Source organism: Cololabis saira, chromosome 12 (assembly GCF_033807715.1).
Source record: "Cololabis saira isolate AMF1-May2022 chromosome 12, fColSai1.1, whole genome shotgun sequence".
In the NCBI taxonomy this organism is placed as follows: domain Eukaryota; kingdom Metazoa; phylum Chordata; class Actinopteri; order Beloniformes; family Belonidae; genus Cololabis; species Cololabis saira.
In genome coordinates, this window is record NC_084598.1 from 32,479,722 (window position 1) to 32,498,152 (window position 18,431).

At 38.1% G+C, this 18,431-nt stretch overlaps 1 protein-coding gene across 3 annotated transcripts in view; it reads right to left on the reverse strand.

Annotated features, from left to right (window-relative positions):
- trim33 (tripartite motif containing 33) overlaps positions 1-12,369 on the reverse strand; it is a 36,048-nt gene extending 23,679 nt beyond the window's left edge. For all 3 annotated transcript variants that reach the window (XM_061736635.1, XM_061736634.1, XM_061736636.1), the window contains exons 1-6: positions 11,794-12,369; positions 5,008-5,126; positions 3,925-4,078; positions 1,590-1,722; positions 498-614; positions 263-377 (exon numbers count right to left, since the gene is read on the reverse strand). In XM_061736635.1, coding sequence (XP_061592619.1) covers positions 263-377; positions 498-614; positions 1,590-1,722; positions 3,925-4,078; positions 5,008-5,126; positions 11,794-12,352 — 1,197 coding nt within the window. In that variant the 5' untranslated portion in view covers positions 12,353-12,369. The remainder of the gene's footprint in view (positions 1-262; positions 378-497; positions 615-1,589; positions 1,723-3,924; positions 4,079-5,007; positions 5,127-11,793) is intronic.
- Positions 12,370-18,431: the final 6,062 nt, after the last annotated feature.

The window sequence follows — 18,431 nt, forward strand, 5'->3', positions numbered from 1 at the left end:
CTGGAGACGGTGAAAACACACAGAAATTAACTAGAATTAACTAATTAATTCAAGTTATCCTGCTAAAGGTGGTTCAACAAGTTACTGCATCGTGGACCGCTCTTTTCTCCGCACATTTCTTCTGCAATTTTATTTCTTATTATCAAAAATGATTCCATTCCAATTCCATGACTGAACAGCTTAATACTGAATCAAGTCTGTTCAGATGATCGAAATTTAGCTTTTACAAGTTACTTTGCACTGGTAAAGAAAACTCTCTTACCTCCAACTGCTGCAGCAAAGACTTGCCCTTTTTGTTGATTTCATTTATGAGAGTAAATACTGCTATTTTGATCTCATGCTCCACCTTCCTATGCGTCTCATTCAGTTCTTTTAACCTGTATTTTTTTTAAAAAGAAAAAAAAAGTTAATTCCTTGTTTGGAAATACTAGTCATCAGTGAAGATGTTCAGAAACCGATGCAGGTCTCGAGAAGACACCCAGTCATGAGAGACTCACCTGCTTTGCACGTGAGATAAAGAGTAATGTACATAGTTCTTCTTTTCTTGTAGCTTAGCCATGTTGTTCTCAATGACTCCTTTGAGGTTCTGGAAAGCTTCTTCAAGAAACTGGTATCTGAGAGAAGAGGGATGACACATGGATGTTCAAAAAAAAAAAAAGCTCAACAAAAGACTTGAAAACATCTTCGTCTTAGTTGCAAATGCCAACATTTTCCTCTCTCTCTAAGCTCTCAAACGTGATGCACAAATACCATTTCTGGCTGTTAGTTTTATAACACTTTAGAGTATGCAAGTAAATTATCATAATTATCTTATAATTATAGCATTACTCATCTTCTTCAACACAATTTGTCGAGTGCCTCAGCGTAAAAGCACAAAATGGTAGATTAAAAACAGTCACCATTCAACAACAGTTTCAATAAACTAAATGGTTTCTTTTAATCTGATTGGGGATGGGAGGACAAACATCTCATTTTGTGATGTGACATCAGATCTTGCATGCATCTCAGGATTATAAATGCACACTGTCAAACACAATCCCAGAGCCTGTCAGGAGACGCTTCCTGTGTTTAACCCCTTGTACCCAAAACTGAATTTCTATCATAAACATTGACCATATTGTTAGAGGATGGATCCCCAGCGAATCCACCCCATCACTTCTCATAGTGCCAGTCTGACCCCAGATAAACTAAAAAGAGAATGAATGGAAAAACCTGCGCCAAAATCAAAATTTAAAACATAATATTGATCTGGTGCCATTGCCTGTGGCAATCATCAAAGGGAAAAACCTTAAAGAAGCTGCTTTTTAGGCATATCATTATTTTTGCACAAATAAATCCATTGACATTACTTCAACCCTTAAGGCAGATACTGGTTTAAAATCCTTTTAGTGTTGTAAAAATTTGTTTCAAAAACTTTCAGGAGTGGATGTCTTCGAGCCAATCCAAAATGTATCTAAAAATGAATCATTTTAACAGCACCTTACTAGATTTGAAAAAAGAAAAGATAATGGTTCAATGGTAATAAAAATCTGAATAATTTGATTAATCCCCAGAGAGAAACTGAAGAAGATGTGTGCATACTGGCTTACCTGTGCTCCTTGTGCTCCTGAAGCTGACAGTCCCGGCAGGTTAAAGTGTCACACGTCTCACAGAACAGTTTGAGAGGTTCCTGCTTGTGGATTGGACAAAACACGGGCCTCTGTCCCGATGGACTGACGGGCTCTGTCGATACATGGTGACAATGTTTCAAAAATAAGACAAGAACAAATGTTTTCAGGGTTTAAAAAAGACTGAACGAGAGTAAAAATGACTGACAAGAAGAAAAGAAAAAAAAAGCATTAAAGCCTTTTGTAAAAGACATCAGTTATTTCAAAATCATCTGATGCAATAAATGACTGCAATCTGGGGCCATATTTTTGCATCCTCTTGCAATTTTCTGATAAGCTTTTATCTTATCTATATCTTAAAATGTGTTCTCTGATTTTTGAAACATTTTCACTGCCACTTTAGCTTAAATATTTTCTGCTAGTATTTCTGGCCGTTTTTAATATCAGCTACGATGAGTAGCCATGACAACAGGAAAGCTGTGTACATGAGAAGCGGCTGACTGAGCCTTTCCAAACACTTATTGCTTGGAATAAGAGCCTAAATCCGAGCGATTTGTAGAGGAAACAAAACAAACAAAAAAGACATCAGGAAAAACCTGACTAAGGAGTAAAGGACTGGCAAGGTGCTTTCAATGGCAGTCACGCCTTCTATCTGTTGGCATTCTTAGCTTGGCCAGTAGTTCAAACAATGGATCATCTTTTATGGTTCCAGACAGACGCCGGTTTACGGCGTTGTCGGCTCCGAAGCAGAGTAGTTCACAGATCGCCTCGTATCCCCAGTTACTCATCTTGCAAATATAGGCCCTACCTGTGAAGGCCTACTGCTGTTACTTTCATCAGCCGTTTCCTCATTTTATAAAATAATACTTGTTTTTGTAAACCTCCCCTGGTGGGTTGTGCTCAGGTTACGTGATTAACAAATCCCCCCCACGACCCGCCACCCCGCGGTAGTTCTGTTTACATTAGACCTGGTCGGCGGTTAACTGTTCCCTCGGAGGAGATATCCAAGGATCTTTTTATGTTAAACATAAAAAGAGGCTACTGACGGCTTAGACTTCACATTGGTGGCTTTAACTGAACTCTGCAGCCAAGCTAAAGAGCAGGTAAAAGACTTGAGTGATCAGTGGTGCAGTGGACTTTTTTCTTTGTTGACTGACTAATGAAACATTCATTTAGTTCAAAAGGTGGGTAATTTATATCCCCCGGCAGTAAAAAAAGGATGCATTTTTCATGTTTTAAGACAGCTCTGTGACTTCTTTAAGATCTAAAGAAAATATGATATTCATCTGATTAGATGTAGGACTGAAATTGTCCAGTTTCTAATTATTTGTGGATGCAGGACAGTCAGATCCATAAAGATACATCAAATCAGATCTTGAGATGAGCAAACATTCATACTTCCACCAAAGTACAGTTTGATTTTAAAGGGGAAAATGTCAGTGGATAAATATTTTAAGGATACATTTAAATAAAGACAGACAAAAAAACACCTATTTCAAATCAAGATGGAAAATAGATGAATGTATTGCATCAGGTTTATTATCCAACCCATGTCAGTATCATCAACGATCTGTACATATGCTGCCTATTCTCTATAAATCTGTTCTTTTACAAAATGTTGGGATAGGTTGGACTTTTTAGCAGCTAAATCCAGCCTTGTCTGAGAGCGGATAAGTAGATTCATGCCTTAAACCTTCCCCCAAGCAGACAGACTATCATAATTGCATCCTTCAGTGCACCTTTCCCTCCTCATACAAGATGGATCCACATAAACCGGCAAGAAAATGGAAAGCAACTTCAATACAGCAACGTAAAGAGGAAAGAATATGCGCGACTTTACTGCAATGCTTGTCCCCTAAGAATAATGGTTGTGTTCACACCCAGTCTGACTTGCTCGTTTGGGAGTCGTTCTAACGTGCACCCAGCCACAATGCGTCTGGAAAATCTCAAGGCTTCAAGGCATTGGGAGAAACACCTCTCCATCAACAGTTCCCATTTCATTTTTCACCATTTGAGGTCTGATTGCCACCCAGTGGGGGGTGGATGGGGTCATCTCGTTCTGCCATGGTTGAATAGCACCGGAGGGGAGCATTTGTGCCACATATTCATCCTGAGGCGAAGTATAGTTACCCCAGTTAGAAGTACCATCTGATCAGCAGAAGCTGGTGCACCATCACCATGACAACAGCTAATCAGTATAATCATATGTACTATACTTTAACCTCAATTCGCCTCCTTCAAGATGTTCTTTTTTTTTTGCAGTCTTCCCTTCATGAGGCAGAAGTCAATTCTTTGCTGGGAGAGAAAGCGCTCTTACCAGACGCCGCGTCAGCATCCTCCTTTGTCCGAATTTTGTGGTCCTTGGTGATTTTAACTCTCTGGTGGGCTTCCACGCAGGTCTTACACAGCCACTCCCCACACTCCACACAAAAGCCGATGGTCCCAGCATTGTCTTCGCAACTTGTGCAAACCTTGGAGAGAAAGCACAAAACAGAAACTGAAAATGACCATGTGTAATCAGAAGCCGGCGCACAATCAGTGCTTGTGTTGATAGGTTCCAGCGTGCCTTCATCTCCCAACAATCAAAGATGCTTTTGATGGTGAAATTAAATAAATTGGTTGAGTTGTTTTCTAAAATGAATTGGTTTGAATTTCAAGCACCAGTGTTCTCAAAACAGAGTCTCTGGTGCATTTGAAATAACAAAAAAGCTTCTTCTGTTCAGCAGCATGAATGAATATAGTTTAAATTTAAGTTAGTTTGTAATACACAAACTGGATAAGCATTAAAATATATGTTTTAACCTACTGGAAAGGTTTCCTAGTTGTTTTTTTTGCATAAGAATTTAAGAATTCAACGTTATTTACAACCTCTATTGGGACTGGCCCTCCAAAACGGTTGCGAATCACAAAACAGCAACAAGTAATAAACAAAATACAACATTTTGCAACGTGAAAAGCAGATTAACACATTTAGGAGACATCAGATTTCCAGCCTTTAACTGCTGTGAAGACATTTCAAGGTCTAAAGGAACTGAAACAAAGCTCTCGGGAACTGCCCAAAGATCAGTTGGAGATGGGTTAAAATATACTAAAACTTTTCATTTAGCTCATTACAACAGCAGATGGCAGACTCAAGTGAAACCGCAAACCATGTTTACAACATGAAAACAACGCCACAGTTTTACCAGCCTTTCATCGAGTCACGGTTCAACAGAAGGAGCAGCAATACTCGTCTATGTCCACAAACTAATCGGTTAACAGATTAGAAAAAAACCACCACATTTCCATTTTTAATATCAAGGCTTGTAGTTCACTCATAGTACTCAGTTTTCCTTTGCATACGGAAAAAAACAAAACATTAACAGCTTCAGAGCCATAACGGCCGATTGATTTCACTTACCTGTGCAGACTTTTCATCCGACGTGTTGGTGGCCTCAGTGGTGTCTTTGACAAAGTAGTTGTCAATAATGTCACTTTGCTTGTAGTCTTGGTGGCAAACCGAGCATCGCATAACGTTTACTGGGAACAGACAAAAACATAAGATGAGACCAGGTCAAAAGGTCTGGCCTTCAAATTCAGCCCGTAGTCATATTTTATTGACGACTGATCTTTGAAGAAATGTTAAAACAAAGTCAAAACAGCAGTCAGTCCCCATCAAGGACAAGACCATATGTTAAACATTACCTGACCTATAAAGCCCTTTCAAACTCAAAAGAACGGTCCTACTTCAAACGAAGGAGACCTTTAGTTGACTTTCTCCCAATTTCCTTTAGTTAAATTCCCGTTATTAATAAATCTTGGCATGGTATGAAACCATGCCTATTCATAAAGGGCTAATTGGTTTAGCTTTGGTCTCCTGAAGAATCAATTTCATTACCCTTGACATTTTTATTAAAATATTAAATCACATTCCAAGCAAAGACTGCTCTATTTAATCACTTTATTTGCATTTCTAAATAGAATAAGAGGAATTAGTGCTATAATCATAGACGCCAACAAATAATATGTTTAGTCCATTAGCTTCCCGCTTAATTTCTCGAGTCTAATATTAGTCACAAGATTAAACTTCAAATGAGTGCTTTAATTAAGTCAGGATAATATATTGCCCCCCTTTTCTACCCCTATAAAGTCCATAAATTCTCCCCCGAAAGCCAGCCTGCTGTGGTAAAAACCAGTGTGAGCCGGTTCAAACTGGTTCAGACCGGCTTGAGCAGCACAGATGGTTTGCGTAAGCTCCAGCTGCACGGGTTCCTGTGTGATGGTTGTGGAAGCAGCTGGACAGGGACTGTGTTAGGAAGCCCATGCAACCCCAACACACATGTATGCACACACGCATGCACACACACATGCACAGATGTCTCTTTGAACCGGACAGCCCCATGCTTTGTTTCACAAATTGATATTATACACACATGCATGAATAAAAACAACCTTAAACAGGATTACCAAATCTCAAATATATAGTTCGACTCAATCGGTGTAAATACTGGTTTGTAGAATATTGACCTAGTTTTCTTGCATGTGCCAAATGTCACTGGTATGTTGAGACCAAAACAGGCCACTGATATTTGACAACATCCACAATAAAGAATAGTTCAGAATCAGAAAGAAGTTTATTGCCAAGTAGTTTTTTAACAAACACAAGGAATTTGTTGTGGTGATTGGTTCAATACAAAAGAACAAATAATATTAAAAGAAAAAATGTACAACATGTTAGTTTTAAAGTGCCGGAGTAATGAGTCTGTACAGAGGTGACCTATGATGTGCGTTAATGTGACGCACAAGGTCAGAAGTGGGGTCTTGGCGTTAATGTCACGTAGAGTGGGGTGGTAGACGGGGTTCAATATGACACTGAAGCATGGAGAAGTTTATTTAGTTTTGATGACCGATCAATAAACCAGGATACTATGAGAAATTAGTCTGGTCAGTCATACACGTTCACGTCAAGAAAACTCTCGTGAAATGGTCTGTTAGCCCTCCCATTCACCACCATGATAACCGGTAGAGAACGTACCGAACCAATAGCGAATGTTGCCAGATTTTCTGATAACATCTTGAATCAACAAGTTTTTATTGCAAAACTGACAACCGTCAACTGGCGTTCTACTCCATTGGACATCATGTGATGCTTTATGTTCATACTGATCTGGTGGTCGCTCTGCATAAACAACATCCTTTGTTTCTCTGATTTGTTGTACGTCTATCCAAAAGTGTCCCGAGGCAGTTTCTTGTGTGTCCATTGGTACTACCCCCTGAAAATCAAATTAATGCCAGACAAATCAGAGCAATCCCTTGTATCGAAGAGGAAACGATTAGGATGGCTGGGCTAATAAGAAAACTAAATTAGTTTACAAGTGCGGTTCGTATTAGAGCGCAATCAAGTTTGTGAATTAACATAATTTTTCAGACACTCTTGTCAGGGTACCTGACAAGTACTGAGGTATTCTGAGTACTCTGTAAGTAGTCGCAGGTATGTATTCTGAGGATTGTAAATGAAACCAAGAAGAAAAATGCCAATACCATAAAGCAAGCTTTCACCAGCTAAAAAAAATAAATAAATAGATAGATATTTCACAAAGATAATAAACTGTATGGAGGCAACAGTCCTTGTGCAGCCATCCTCGGTTCAAGTCCCAGCTGTGGCCTTTGCTGCATGACTTCCCTTTCCCTCTCTGCCCTGACCCTTTCCTGTCTGAATACCATCAATAAGTACCACAATAGCCACAAAACCAGAAGGACAAAACGAAATAGAAATTCATCGACAATCTGACAAGATGACTAAAGTTCTTGATGGCATATTCAATTCACATCGATACACCTAGTCATTAAATCTTTCCCTCACCCACTTCATATCGAATGTGACAGCCATATTGACTTTGAGAAGTCCACCTTCTCTCTCTCTCTACATATATACAAATATAAAATTGTTTTTATCCAAAGCAACCTACATAGAAGAAAATAAAGCCACAGGAGCATAGCAAATCACAAAATAAATTTAGTTAAGATAACATTCAAGTAGTGATGCACCGAATGTTCGGTAACCGAAATTGTTCGGCCGAAAATAGCAAAAAAAAAAAAAAAAAAACACTTTCGGTGTCCGGTGGAATAAGTGGGGAAAAAAACGAACAATTAATAACGGCATGTGATGACGCAATCAAACAGCGTGGAGTGAGGGGTGTGCGGTGTTAAATGCAGCAAACATGCCAGCATATCAGATCATTACTTGGATGTGGGGAAAAAGCAGAGGACACAAGAAATGATCCAGGCTGAGTTGGATTTGGGAAAGCCACTTGGTGATGGAGACGGTCACGGGACGCACAGCGCAGGAGATCGGGGAGAGAAAAGGGCCCGTACTACAGATGCGTTGCGCGAACCCTCACTGTCTGATATGACGAGATCCTCCAAGAAAATAACCCAGATTTTTACAATTATTATACAAGGCTTTAAATTGCGGAGATCAGCCCCGCCCCACCGCGACCCGATTAAATCCACCCTAGCGTTTATAGCAAAGCTTTGTGGACCAACATAATCACAAGAAAGTTCATGACACAGCTCCTGGTGTAAAACACCGGAAAACACACACACCCAAAGTTGGATAAACGATCAGGAATATCCTGTCTCATTAGCATAGTAATGTCAGCAGCTCTTTCAGCCTTACATCAGATCTATATGCCTCCATGTGGTATTACTACATAGGGTGGCTTTAACACAAGCTAGAGCTACAGCGATGTAATAATCTTGCACCAAATTAATCATTTAATTAATACTATTTATCAACCAGCCTTTTTAAAGAGGGGAAACCATATGGTTAATTATTAAAATCAAATCAGTATCCTACATGTTAATCAATACAAAATGGGTTGACTGTTCAGAATGATTGGTTAATCAATCATCTTGTGATAGTGTTCACAAAGCAAGGTACTGTGGAAAGTTGTATTCAAGTTCATTATTATATAAACCAAAGGGAGTGATGCAGGACCTCAATTTCAAAACAGCCTCCCATTTACAACTATATCTGACAACCTTTCTTTTTGCTACATATTTCTGAATTTAATAAGATAAAATACATATTAAAAAGCCTCCTAATAGGCAGTATATTCCAGTTTTACCTTTAAAAAGGAAAATCTTTGCTTTGATCAGTATGGAGGATTTTTTGTGCCAAAATTAAATAAATAAATACATCATTAATGAATTAAAATGGGAATGAAATATATCATTAATTAATTAAATGTGTCATTAATTAATTAAAATTAGAATGAAATATGTCATTAATTAATTAAAATACAATTCATTTTAAGTAAAAATATATATTTATTATTTCAGCATTTAATTAATTAATGACACATTTAATTAATGATTTCGTGTTGCGTGTGAATCATGAAATGTAAAACTGCATTTAATTAATTAATGACACATTTAATTAATGATTTCGTGTTTCTGAATCATGAAATGTAAAACTGTCAGTTTTACTCGTCAAACTCAGTGGCCGGATTCCAAACACCTCATTGGTTCCCCTGCACATCAAGTCAAGGCAAATCGAATCCACATAATGGATTGTTAATGATGTATTTATTTATTTAATTTTGGCACAAAAAATCCTCCATAGATCAGCAGCACCAAATCTATTCTGAAATCAATACATCTCTGAAAACATAATTTAGACCACATCAGTTTAAAAATGTAACTCAACAACACTTATTAATCCTCAAAACGTTTGATGACCGACATCAACATTTTATGGAATACATGTTATGCATATTTGTAGCAGCTACCATGGGAAAAAAAAATGGTACACGCTTCACTGAAAAAAATTAAATGGAAAAAGATATCTTTAATTGATATTATCACAAGCTTATCTTGCCGTCAGTGTATTTAAATACAATATTTGAAGCATGGACTGCTTGAGCAGCACAAATCAGTATCACATCAATGTTATCTCAACTTAATGATTAGTGTAAATCATACACATAACCCTGCATGACAAATTGCCAATTGATGGTTGACCATAAGAGATTAAGTTGAATCTGTTGCATCACCCTATAAGAGGTAGATTATGTGGGAATACCTTACTCTAGCCCTGCCCAGTCTTTGCTGAAACAGCTCACCTGCTGTCTGAGCTTTTCTAACATGTACACAAATCCATGAAGCAGTCACTGCAGTTAGTAGATGATGTAAATCGAAGTGATATAGGTCTGATGTACATGTGAGACCTGTATTATGAGAACACTATCAACATCACGGTTACACCAATTCACCCTTCCTATTTTTTTGCAATAAAACACATTAAACACGCCGGCATCACCGACTCTGGACACAAGCTGATCTTTAGAAACGGGAAAAACATAATTGTGTTATGGATGTATCATGCATAATACACAATCGTGCAGTGAATTAAATTGAAAGTAATTAAATACTATATCGCATTATTTTAAAATGAAAAATATGATTGTACTGATTTTATGCAATTTTACATAACGTTTTTTATTTCTAGCACTGCCCTTCCCCTCAAAGTGCTTATGCTCTTTGTTCAGCTGCATTTGTAAATAAGAATGTGTTCTTAAATTGCTTGCCTGGATAAATAAATTAAAAAAAAAAAACATATTGGCAAGCCAAAAACAAACTGGTTTACAATCTGCGGCAACATAAAATTAATTTGTGTGTGTTAAACTACTTGGACATAAACTTCTTTCTGATTCTGACAAGACATTTGTTGTGGTGATTGGTGCAAAACAAAAGAACAAATAATATTAAATGAAAAAATTGGGGGTTCTAAAGTGCCCGAGTAATGAGTCTGTAGGAAAAGAACAATTTTTTATTTATTATTCATATTGTTAAGTCACAAATAGTGATGGTTTGCCAGGTGATGCTCTACTCTCATCAGATTGAAATTCAACTCCCTGGCTGATGTCAGTGGTCTCAGGTGTGAAATTTCACATCACCTGGTCTACTCTGGTTCCTACCCAAAAAAAAAAAAAAAAAAAAACCCCACAGACTTTTCAGGTGTACTACCAGTACTCGAGTTGAGGGGGGATGGCATCCCCCCTGAAATAAAAATGGTCAAAATCATCCACCCTGTAAAACTGCCACCCCCCCTTTCCATCCCTCATGTAATTTCATCAATGAATGTGGTTTTACTGCTATTTCAACATTTAGAGTCATCACCAGAAAAATAACTTATTTGACAATTTTCACCTGTTTCAAGTAAATTTTCACCTGAAATAAGTAGGGAAATCTGCAAGTGGGACAAGATTTATCTTCTCATTACAAGCAAAAAAACAGGTAAAGCAAAAGCAAAAAAACAGGTAAAAATTGTTGTTTTTTCCAGTGATGAGTCTTGTTTTAAGTGTAATGAGATTTTTTTTACTAAAATGAGACATTTTAACTAGAAATACGACAAATATTCTTGTTAAGATTTTGAGTTTTTGCAGTGATCCATTTTACTTATCCTGTGAAGGACAGAGTCATATTGATAAATTCAGAAAACGTTTTTTTTAAGTGTTTTGATGTATTTGATGTAAGCCCAGTGGATATTTAAAGCTTACAGAAGGCTGCATTTAACTGCTGCTATGTCATTCCTGCAGGTATTTTGGTCAGTGCTATTATTTGTAATATATTATATTATTTGTAATCAGCACACATCTGTCATCTGTCCCCATATGATAAAATCCACCATCCCCCCTGATTTTTTTTTTTTTTTTTTACAACTCGAGTACTGATTGTAACTGTAGCACACTGATCCATCGATGTGGTAAAAATGTTGCTTAAAAAAACTTCTAGATGGTTATACAAATGTGTACTGTATAGTTTATTTTTTAGACCAAAATTTACTTATCCTGTGAAGGACATATTGATAAGTTTGGAAAACGGTTTTTTATTGTTGTGTTTTGATGTATTTGATGTAAGCCCAGTGGATATTTAAAGCTTACAGAAGGCTGCATTTAACTGCTGCTATGTCATTCCTGCAGTATTTCTGCAGGTGTTTTGGTCAGTGCTATTATTTGTAATATTTGTAATCAGCACAAATTATCTGTCCCCATATGATAAAATCCACCATCCCCCCTGATTTTTTTTTTACAACTCGAGTACTGTGTACAACTCAAGAAAAAGAGAGATCAGAAAACACCACCCCGACTTCACAGGTGTCACAACACGGTCTCATACTCGGGTGGATGGAAAACAAACTCACCTATGTGTGTGTCTGCTTGCCCGTGCGGTCCAGGCACCTGCACGCTGATCTGCCTGTCCGGCTGAGGGATGCATTTCAGGCAGAACGAGTGCAGGCAGGGCAGGAGTTTGGGCTCGCAGTCTCTGGTCTGCAGACTCTGTTTACACACGGCGCACGTATCCAGCAGGTTGACGGGAGCGGGCGCCGGCGTGGCCGCCGACCCCGCGGGAGGTGCGGCCGCTCCGGCCGCAGCATCCCCGGGGTTGGGGGCCTCGCTGGTCCCCGGCTCCGTGCTGCTGCTCTCCCCCGATAACTGCGGGCTAACCGCGCTGCTGGCGCCGCCATTGGCTTCCTCAACCGCCGCTGTTGCTGCTGTTGCTGCAGCGGCGTCGCCGGTGGGTGTCGGAGCCTCCCTCGCACTGTCGCCGGGCTCGGCCTCGGCAGTGATGTTAGAATTTGTTTCTGTGGGTATTAACTCATTTTCGGGCTTGGTTTCGGACGGCTCCGTCTCTGGCTCCGAAGGCACTGGGTCTGAATTAGCAGACGGCTCCATGTCTTCCTCGCCTTTGTTGTCCGCCATCTTCCTTCCTCTTACAGCTTCGGCACGTACGACGTAAGTTCTGGAACCAGGGGGACGTGGTGTGCGTGGGGTCTGACGTCATGACGCAAAATAGACCCGCAAGGGAGGTTTATTTGTTTTTTTGTCTGCATACATATTAACAGAGCTGTCAAAAGTATTCACATTCATAACTCAGGTAGAAGTATAGATACTAGAGTTTAAAAAAATACTCCTGTAGAAGTTGACGTATCAACTCAAGTTTTTTACTCAAATAAAAGTATAAAAGTACTGGTTTCAAAACTACTTAAAGTATAAAAGTAAAAGTAACGTAAGGGGGGAAAAGCCATTAAGGACAAAGGCCATTGAAAATGAATGCATGTTAGTATAATGCAAATATATTAAAGAACCATATATGTGTACTAATGAGCATTAACATGTGTTTCAGAGAGCAGAAGATATGATGACTAGTTGCCTATATTGTAATGGTGCAAAAAGTCAAACTTCAGATGCATTTTATCTTTTATCCTAACCTTTATTGGAATGTACATCCAAGTTTAGTTGCAGGAATCTGAGGGCAACGGATGTAAGAACAAAACTGGACAAGAACATCTGAAACAACCACAACCAAATTCACTCTATCCGGATGGCGCAATTTAACTGTAGTTTTTTTTTAAAGGCCGAAATGAAATAGAGTAACGAGGCTGTTTTTAAAATGTAAGGAGTAAAAAGTACAGATAATTGCGTGAAAATGTAAGGAGTAAAAGTAAAAAGTCGTCCGAAAAATAATTACTCCAGTGAAGTATAGATAACCAAAATTTCTACTTAAGTAAGGTAACGAAGTATTTGTACTTTGTTACTTGACACCTCTGCATATTAATGGTTAATATCCCACTCAAATTATATCAAATGGCCCATTCCCCCCAAAGTCAAGGAAACTCATTTTAAATTGATTAATAAAATGTATCCAACCGCTGAATTCTTGAGACATAGATTTAAATTTGAAGTTGACCTCTGTGTTTTTTGCAATGAATCGGAAGAATCACTTGATCACATGTTTTTATTGTGTCCTGTCTCAAAAATTTTTGGCATGGAATTAGAAATTGGCTATCTTTAAAAATGAATGACATTCCAAATTTAGAAATCGTTAACATTATTTTTTATATAGATACTATTGACAAATCGGTGTCCTTCTTAGTTAATGTCATTCTCTTACTGGCCAAATACCACATACATTGTTGTAAGTGCAGAAAAATGAAGCCCTCTTTCCTTTTTTTTATAAATGATTTCAAAAGTGTTTTTGTTTCTTTAAAAAATATTAAGTCAAATAACTCTGCAAAAAAATTATTAACCGATATATCAAAGTATCTTTTATTTTAAGTCTCTTTCTGAAATGTCGATGCTATTTGCTTTAAAATGCCTTACTGTTCCTTTGTATTAACTTTACTTGTCTATCTTATTTTTGTTCATATGTCTCTTGTTCATAAAACCTCCAAGATGTTCTTTTTTCTTATTATATTTCCTCTACTAGCAGTTTTGTATAAAGTGTGTTTTTCTTGTTTAAAAAATTGTGTTAAAAAAAACATATTAATGGTTAATACCAAGTTGGTAAAAACCTAAAGCATATATATGCTTTTTTTTTTTTTTTGGGGTACAAACATTAGAACAGAACAAAATTAAAAACCCACCCCAAACCAACAGTAAGCGCTGCGCAGTACGTATGCATAAAATGAATGAGTAAATAAATAGGTAAATTAAGAGACAGGTAAACGAAGAGGACATACATGGAAAAAATGAAAGAAAGAATATGTAGTCCTCATCCTTCAGGGGCAGAAGCTGAGTTAAGGCTTCTGTAAGAAGGAGTGCAATGATTCCCAGATCCTCCAAAACTTGTCTGATTTGTACGGAGCCCCTCTGGTGACATTTGAAAAAAATAAAATAATGCGTGGCCACGCATTAATAACTCGTGGCCATGAGTTAATATATTGTGGCCACGAGATAATCAATGCGTGGCCACGAGATAATTAATGCGTGGCCATGAGTTATTAATGCGTGGCCACGAGTTATTAATGCGTGGCCACGCATTATTTTATTTTTTTCAAATGTCACCAGAGGGGCTCAGTAGATTTGTGATTAAGGTCATGAGTCAACTTCTCGAGAGGAATAAGAGCAGAAATCTGTGATATCCACATGTCGACTGCAGGGACCTGGGGAGTTGACCACCGCAGCAAGATAAATGTTTTAGCCAAGAACAAAATAATTATCAACAGAGATTTGGTGTCCGTGTATAGCCTATATGCATTTTAACATATAATCAATTTAATATATAACATATATATCTTTTAATATATATACATATTTATTTATTTATTTATTTTTCATTTATTTATTTAACCTTTATTTAACCAGGTAAGTCAATTGAGAACATTTTCTCATTTACAATGACGACCTGGACAAGAGGCAGCACAAAGAGTCAAACACATACAATCGCGGGGGGGGGTCAGGGATGGTATCCGCTGGTAGTCTGAAATGAGAAAAAATCTGGGAAACGCACAACAGGCACACCAGTCTTTGAAATCTGTAAGAGAGAAAACAAACAAACATACACAAGAGCAGGCAGAGACACAAACAGCAACCATTTCAGGTCTCTAACTAAATCAGGACTAGGCTACTGTGATTATCTGTCCCCCAAAACTGTGGAGTGAGCATGTAGGTGAGTGAGCAGGTGTGTATGTCTGTGTAACTGTGTGTGTGCAAAGTGAAAACAAGGCTTTACTGCAACTACAGTGGAGGAGGGAGGGCAGGACCACGCTACCCGAGAGACCAGAAGCCGACAGGGGAGAAACCCGAACCCAGGCCACCAGCCGCCCCACGGAGGACCAGAAGAGGGCGGGAGGAAACCCCCCTGCCAGCAAGTTGCCTACCTACGTGCTTTCTACATTGTACCATGCCATTACTATTTGTAAAATTGGTCAATTTTGATAATAAAAAAAAAAGAAAAAACTCTTATCTATACATCACATGATAATTACCTTAATTGATGTTCATACTTTATTGCAACAAAATTTGACGACATGAACTAAATCTCTGAAAACCCAAACTGGATCGAAAATGAGTTAAGGCTGGTGATGTGTGTGTATTTGTTTGTGTGTGAGAGAGAGAGAGTGAGGGAAAAAGAAGTTTGTGTGTAAGCCTAATTAACACAGCTGGTCTGCATCTTGGTTTAATTTTTGTTAACAATGATGGCCTGCATTTTAATTGCATCATTATTATGTACTTAAGTGTAATTTGAAATCAGCGTGGTTCAAAAGTAGCTTTCAAAACCTGAAAGTAATGCAGGATTTGAATTATATTAATAACAGAAGTAGGGATATTGTCAAGCTGTAGTGCTTTGTTCATGAAGCAACAAGGTAATTTATCAGTCAGAATGAAACGAGTTGACTCAGAACAAGATTAGCAGCTGGCGTGGACTAAATGCATCTTTTGTGCCATAGCTGAATTTTCCCCTCTTTTGATTTGCTTATTATACAAATGAGAAATATAGCTATTCATAGAAAAGAGCTGGATATAGACAATAAAATTGTCACAGACCATTTGATGGGTTTGCTCTTCTTGTGTTTTAAATTTCATCCTTGAAGGAATGAATATTGGATTTCCTATTAGAGATAGGACGGATAAAGTTACCATCCATCTTGTAAACGCAATCTTTCTCTTCAGAGACGTGTTGAGACTGGAGTCTGGTAGGGAGACAGGAGACATTAGAGCAAGACACAAACCAGATTAGATCTGCAATTTTAAAATGAGAGGGTCTAACTGATGAAATTGAATTACTAAAAATGAAGTTTATCTGGATTCAATTTAAGAAAAAATTACTTAACCTTATTTTTGTTAAATAAGATTTGTTAAATAAGATCTTGAAATTTTATATGAAGGCCATTATGAAAATTATAAATGCATGGAATTGAAGAACATTTAAGCCATTTTCCCCTCTTGTCTGCATATATATTAATGGTTAACACCAATATTGGTAAAACCCAAAAGCTTTTTTTGTGTGTGTATGTGTGCAGGGATGTGTGTGCGTTTCCTTCACCAGCCTTCTTGACAGTCTACTATATATATATTTTTTTTTTTTTTGCAAACGGAAGAAAAAGTCAAAAAGAATAAAATATTCTGCCAAAAGTACTAAAATAACCAAAAGCGGAACATGTAAAAGTAGGAAATAAAAGACAAGACAGTGATGGGTGCAATTTGGTGAGTGTGTGGTGTGTTGTATTGTGTGTGAGTGAATGTGTAACGTATTGTGTTTGACAAAAAAAGAGACATTGTCAGTCAGGGTTTGACATTTCACGTTTTATTTTGAAGCCCATTTCTTTGTGTTTGAATTCTTGTCTGACCTTCCTGTTTCCCATCTGCCCTGATCGTCTGCACCTGTGTCTCGTTAACCTTTGTGTATATCTACGGTGCGTCCGAAATGCCATACTAAACAGTATATACTCAAAAAGTATACTTAAGTTCGGCACACTTTTGAGTAAATATCAGTAGTATGCATTAATTTGGACGTACTACTCAGAGTGCACACGTCACTTCCTGCCATTGGGAGGGGGAGTTGTTACCATGGTAGCAACTCCTGTCACAGCAGCAGCACCGCTCCGCTCTTTCCCGTTTATCCTGGCCGAAACAAGATTACATTATATAATATTATTATTTACAAATATTATAATATTAATATTATATAATAATATTATTATCCTTAATATTATACTTATGATATATACGTATCTGCGCAGCACTTAGCAACCAAACACCGCAGCATTGCATTGTGGGAAGTTTCTGCTTAGCTAGTTTCCATCAATCTATACTAATAAATTTCTCCGGAATGAGTATGGATAGCGCATACTATTCAATTTAATTTAATTTAATTTAATTTAATTCAATTCAATTCAATTCAATTCAATTCAATTTGTATAGCGTCTAATACAACGGATGTTGTCTCTTGTTGAATAAAATAATTCAAAACCACACTGAATATGTAAACTGCATGTGCTGATTAACTGAATGTGTGTATGTGCTGAGCTTATTGTGAGTTTACTCTGACTTTTCACTGAAAGGACCATTCGGTACCAGGCACGAGATAAGGGGGGTCATCAAGCAATAAAACCCGGGGTCATCTTCCCCCTTTGAAAAGCAATAAAACTTGGTCTCACATACACAGGGAACTCAGAACTCAGCGGAGCAGGCTGACTTATCGCTCTGCAGAGGCTTCTTAAACTCTATCTCAGTCTTGTGTCCTTTTAACTTTTCCAAGCTCGATCAACAGATCTGGGGTGATCAGGTTCAATCAAACAGTGGCAAGGAAAAACTCCTCTTTAGGAGGAAAGAAACCTTGAACCTACTATTGTGTACGTACTAATGTTTCGGACGCACTAAAAAATCTCACATACTGTTTTTGCATACTCATTAGGGTAGAAGTATGGGATTTCGGACGCAGGGCTAGTCTTGTCCTTCCCTTGCTCCTTGCTGGTCCGTACTGTTTCCTCCCTCCGTGTTTCTGCTCAGGTTTTTGTAATTTTTGGATTCTTGTTCATATTTTGGGTTTTGTATCCTGCTCAGCATTTTTTTGGTTTTTGTTTAAAAGGGACCTATTGTGAAAAACACGTTTTTTCTTGCTTTAACATATATAAAGTGGTCTTCCCTCAGCCTGCCAACTCAGAGAAGGAGGAAAGCAACTGTTTTTTTGATCCTTCAGTGTCTGTACAGCCGCCCGGATGAGCCATCCAGTGTGATGTGGCTACTACGAGCCATTCAGAATCTGCTCCCGTCGTTACGTAACGATGGGAGCAATTTACAGAGGTTGGCCTCTGATGCGTGACACAACGCCCACAACTAACTCTTGCTGGAACAACAACAACAACTCCGCCGACCGGAGCTTCTGCCATTTTTTCTTAGCGGTGTATCATGATAGCGTCTCTTTGAGCTAGACATGCGAATTGCTGTGTTGTTGGTTGTAAAAACTTGCTTTGTGCCCTCCCCTGCTACGCGTCATTCAGGCAGCCAATCAGCACAGTGCCCCATTATCATAGCCTCCCCGTCCACTCAGAATCCC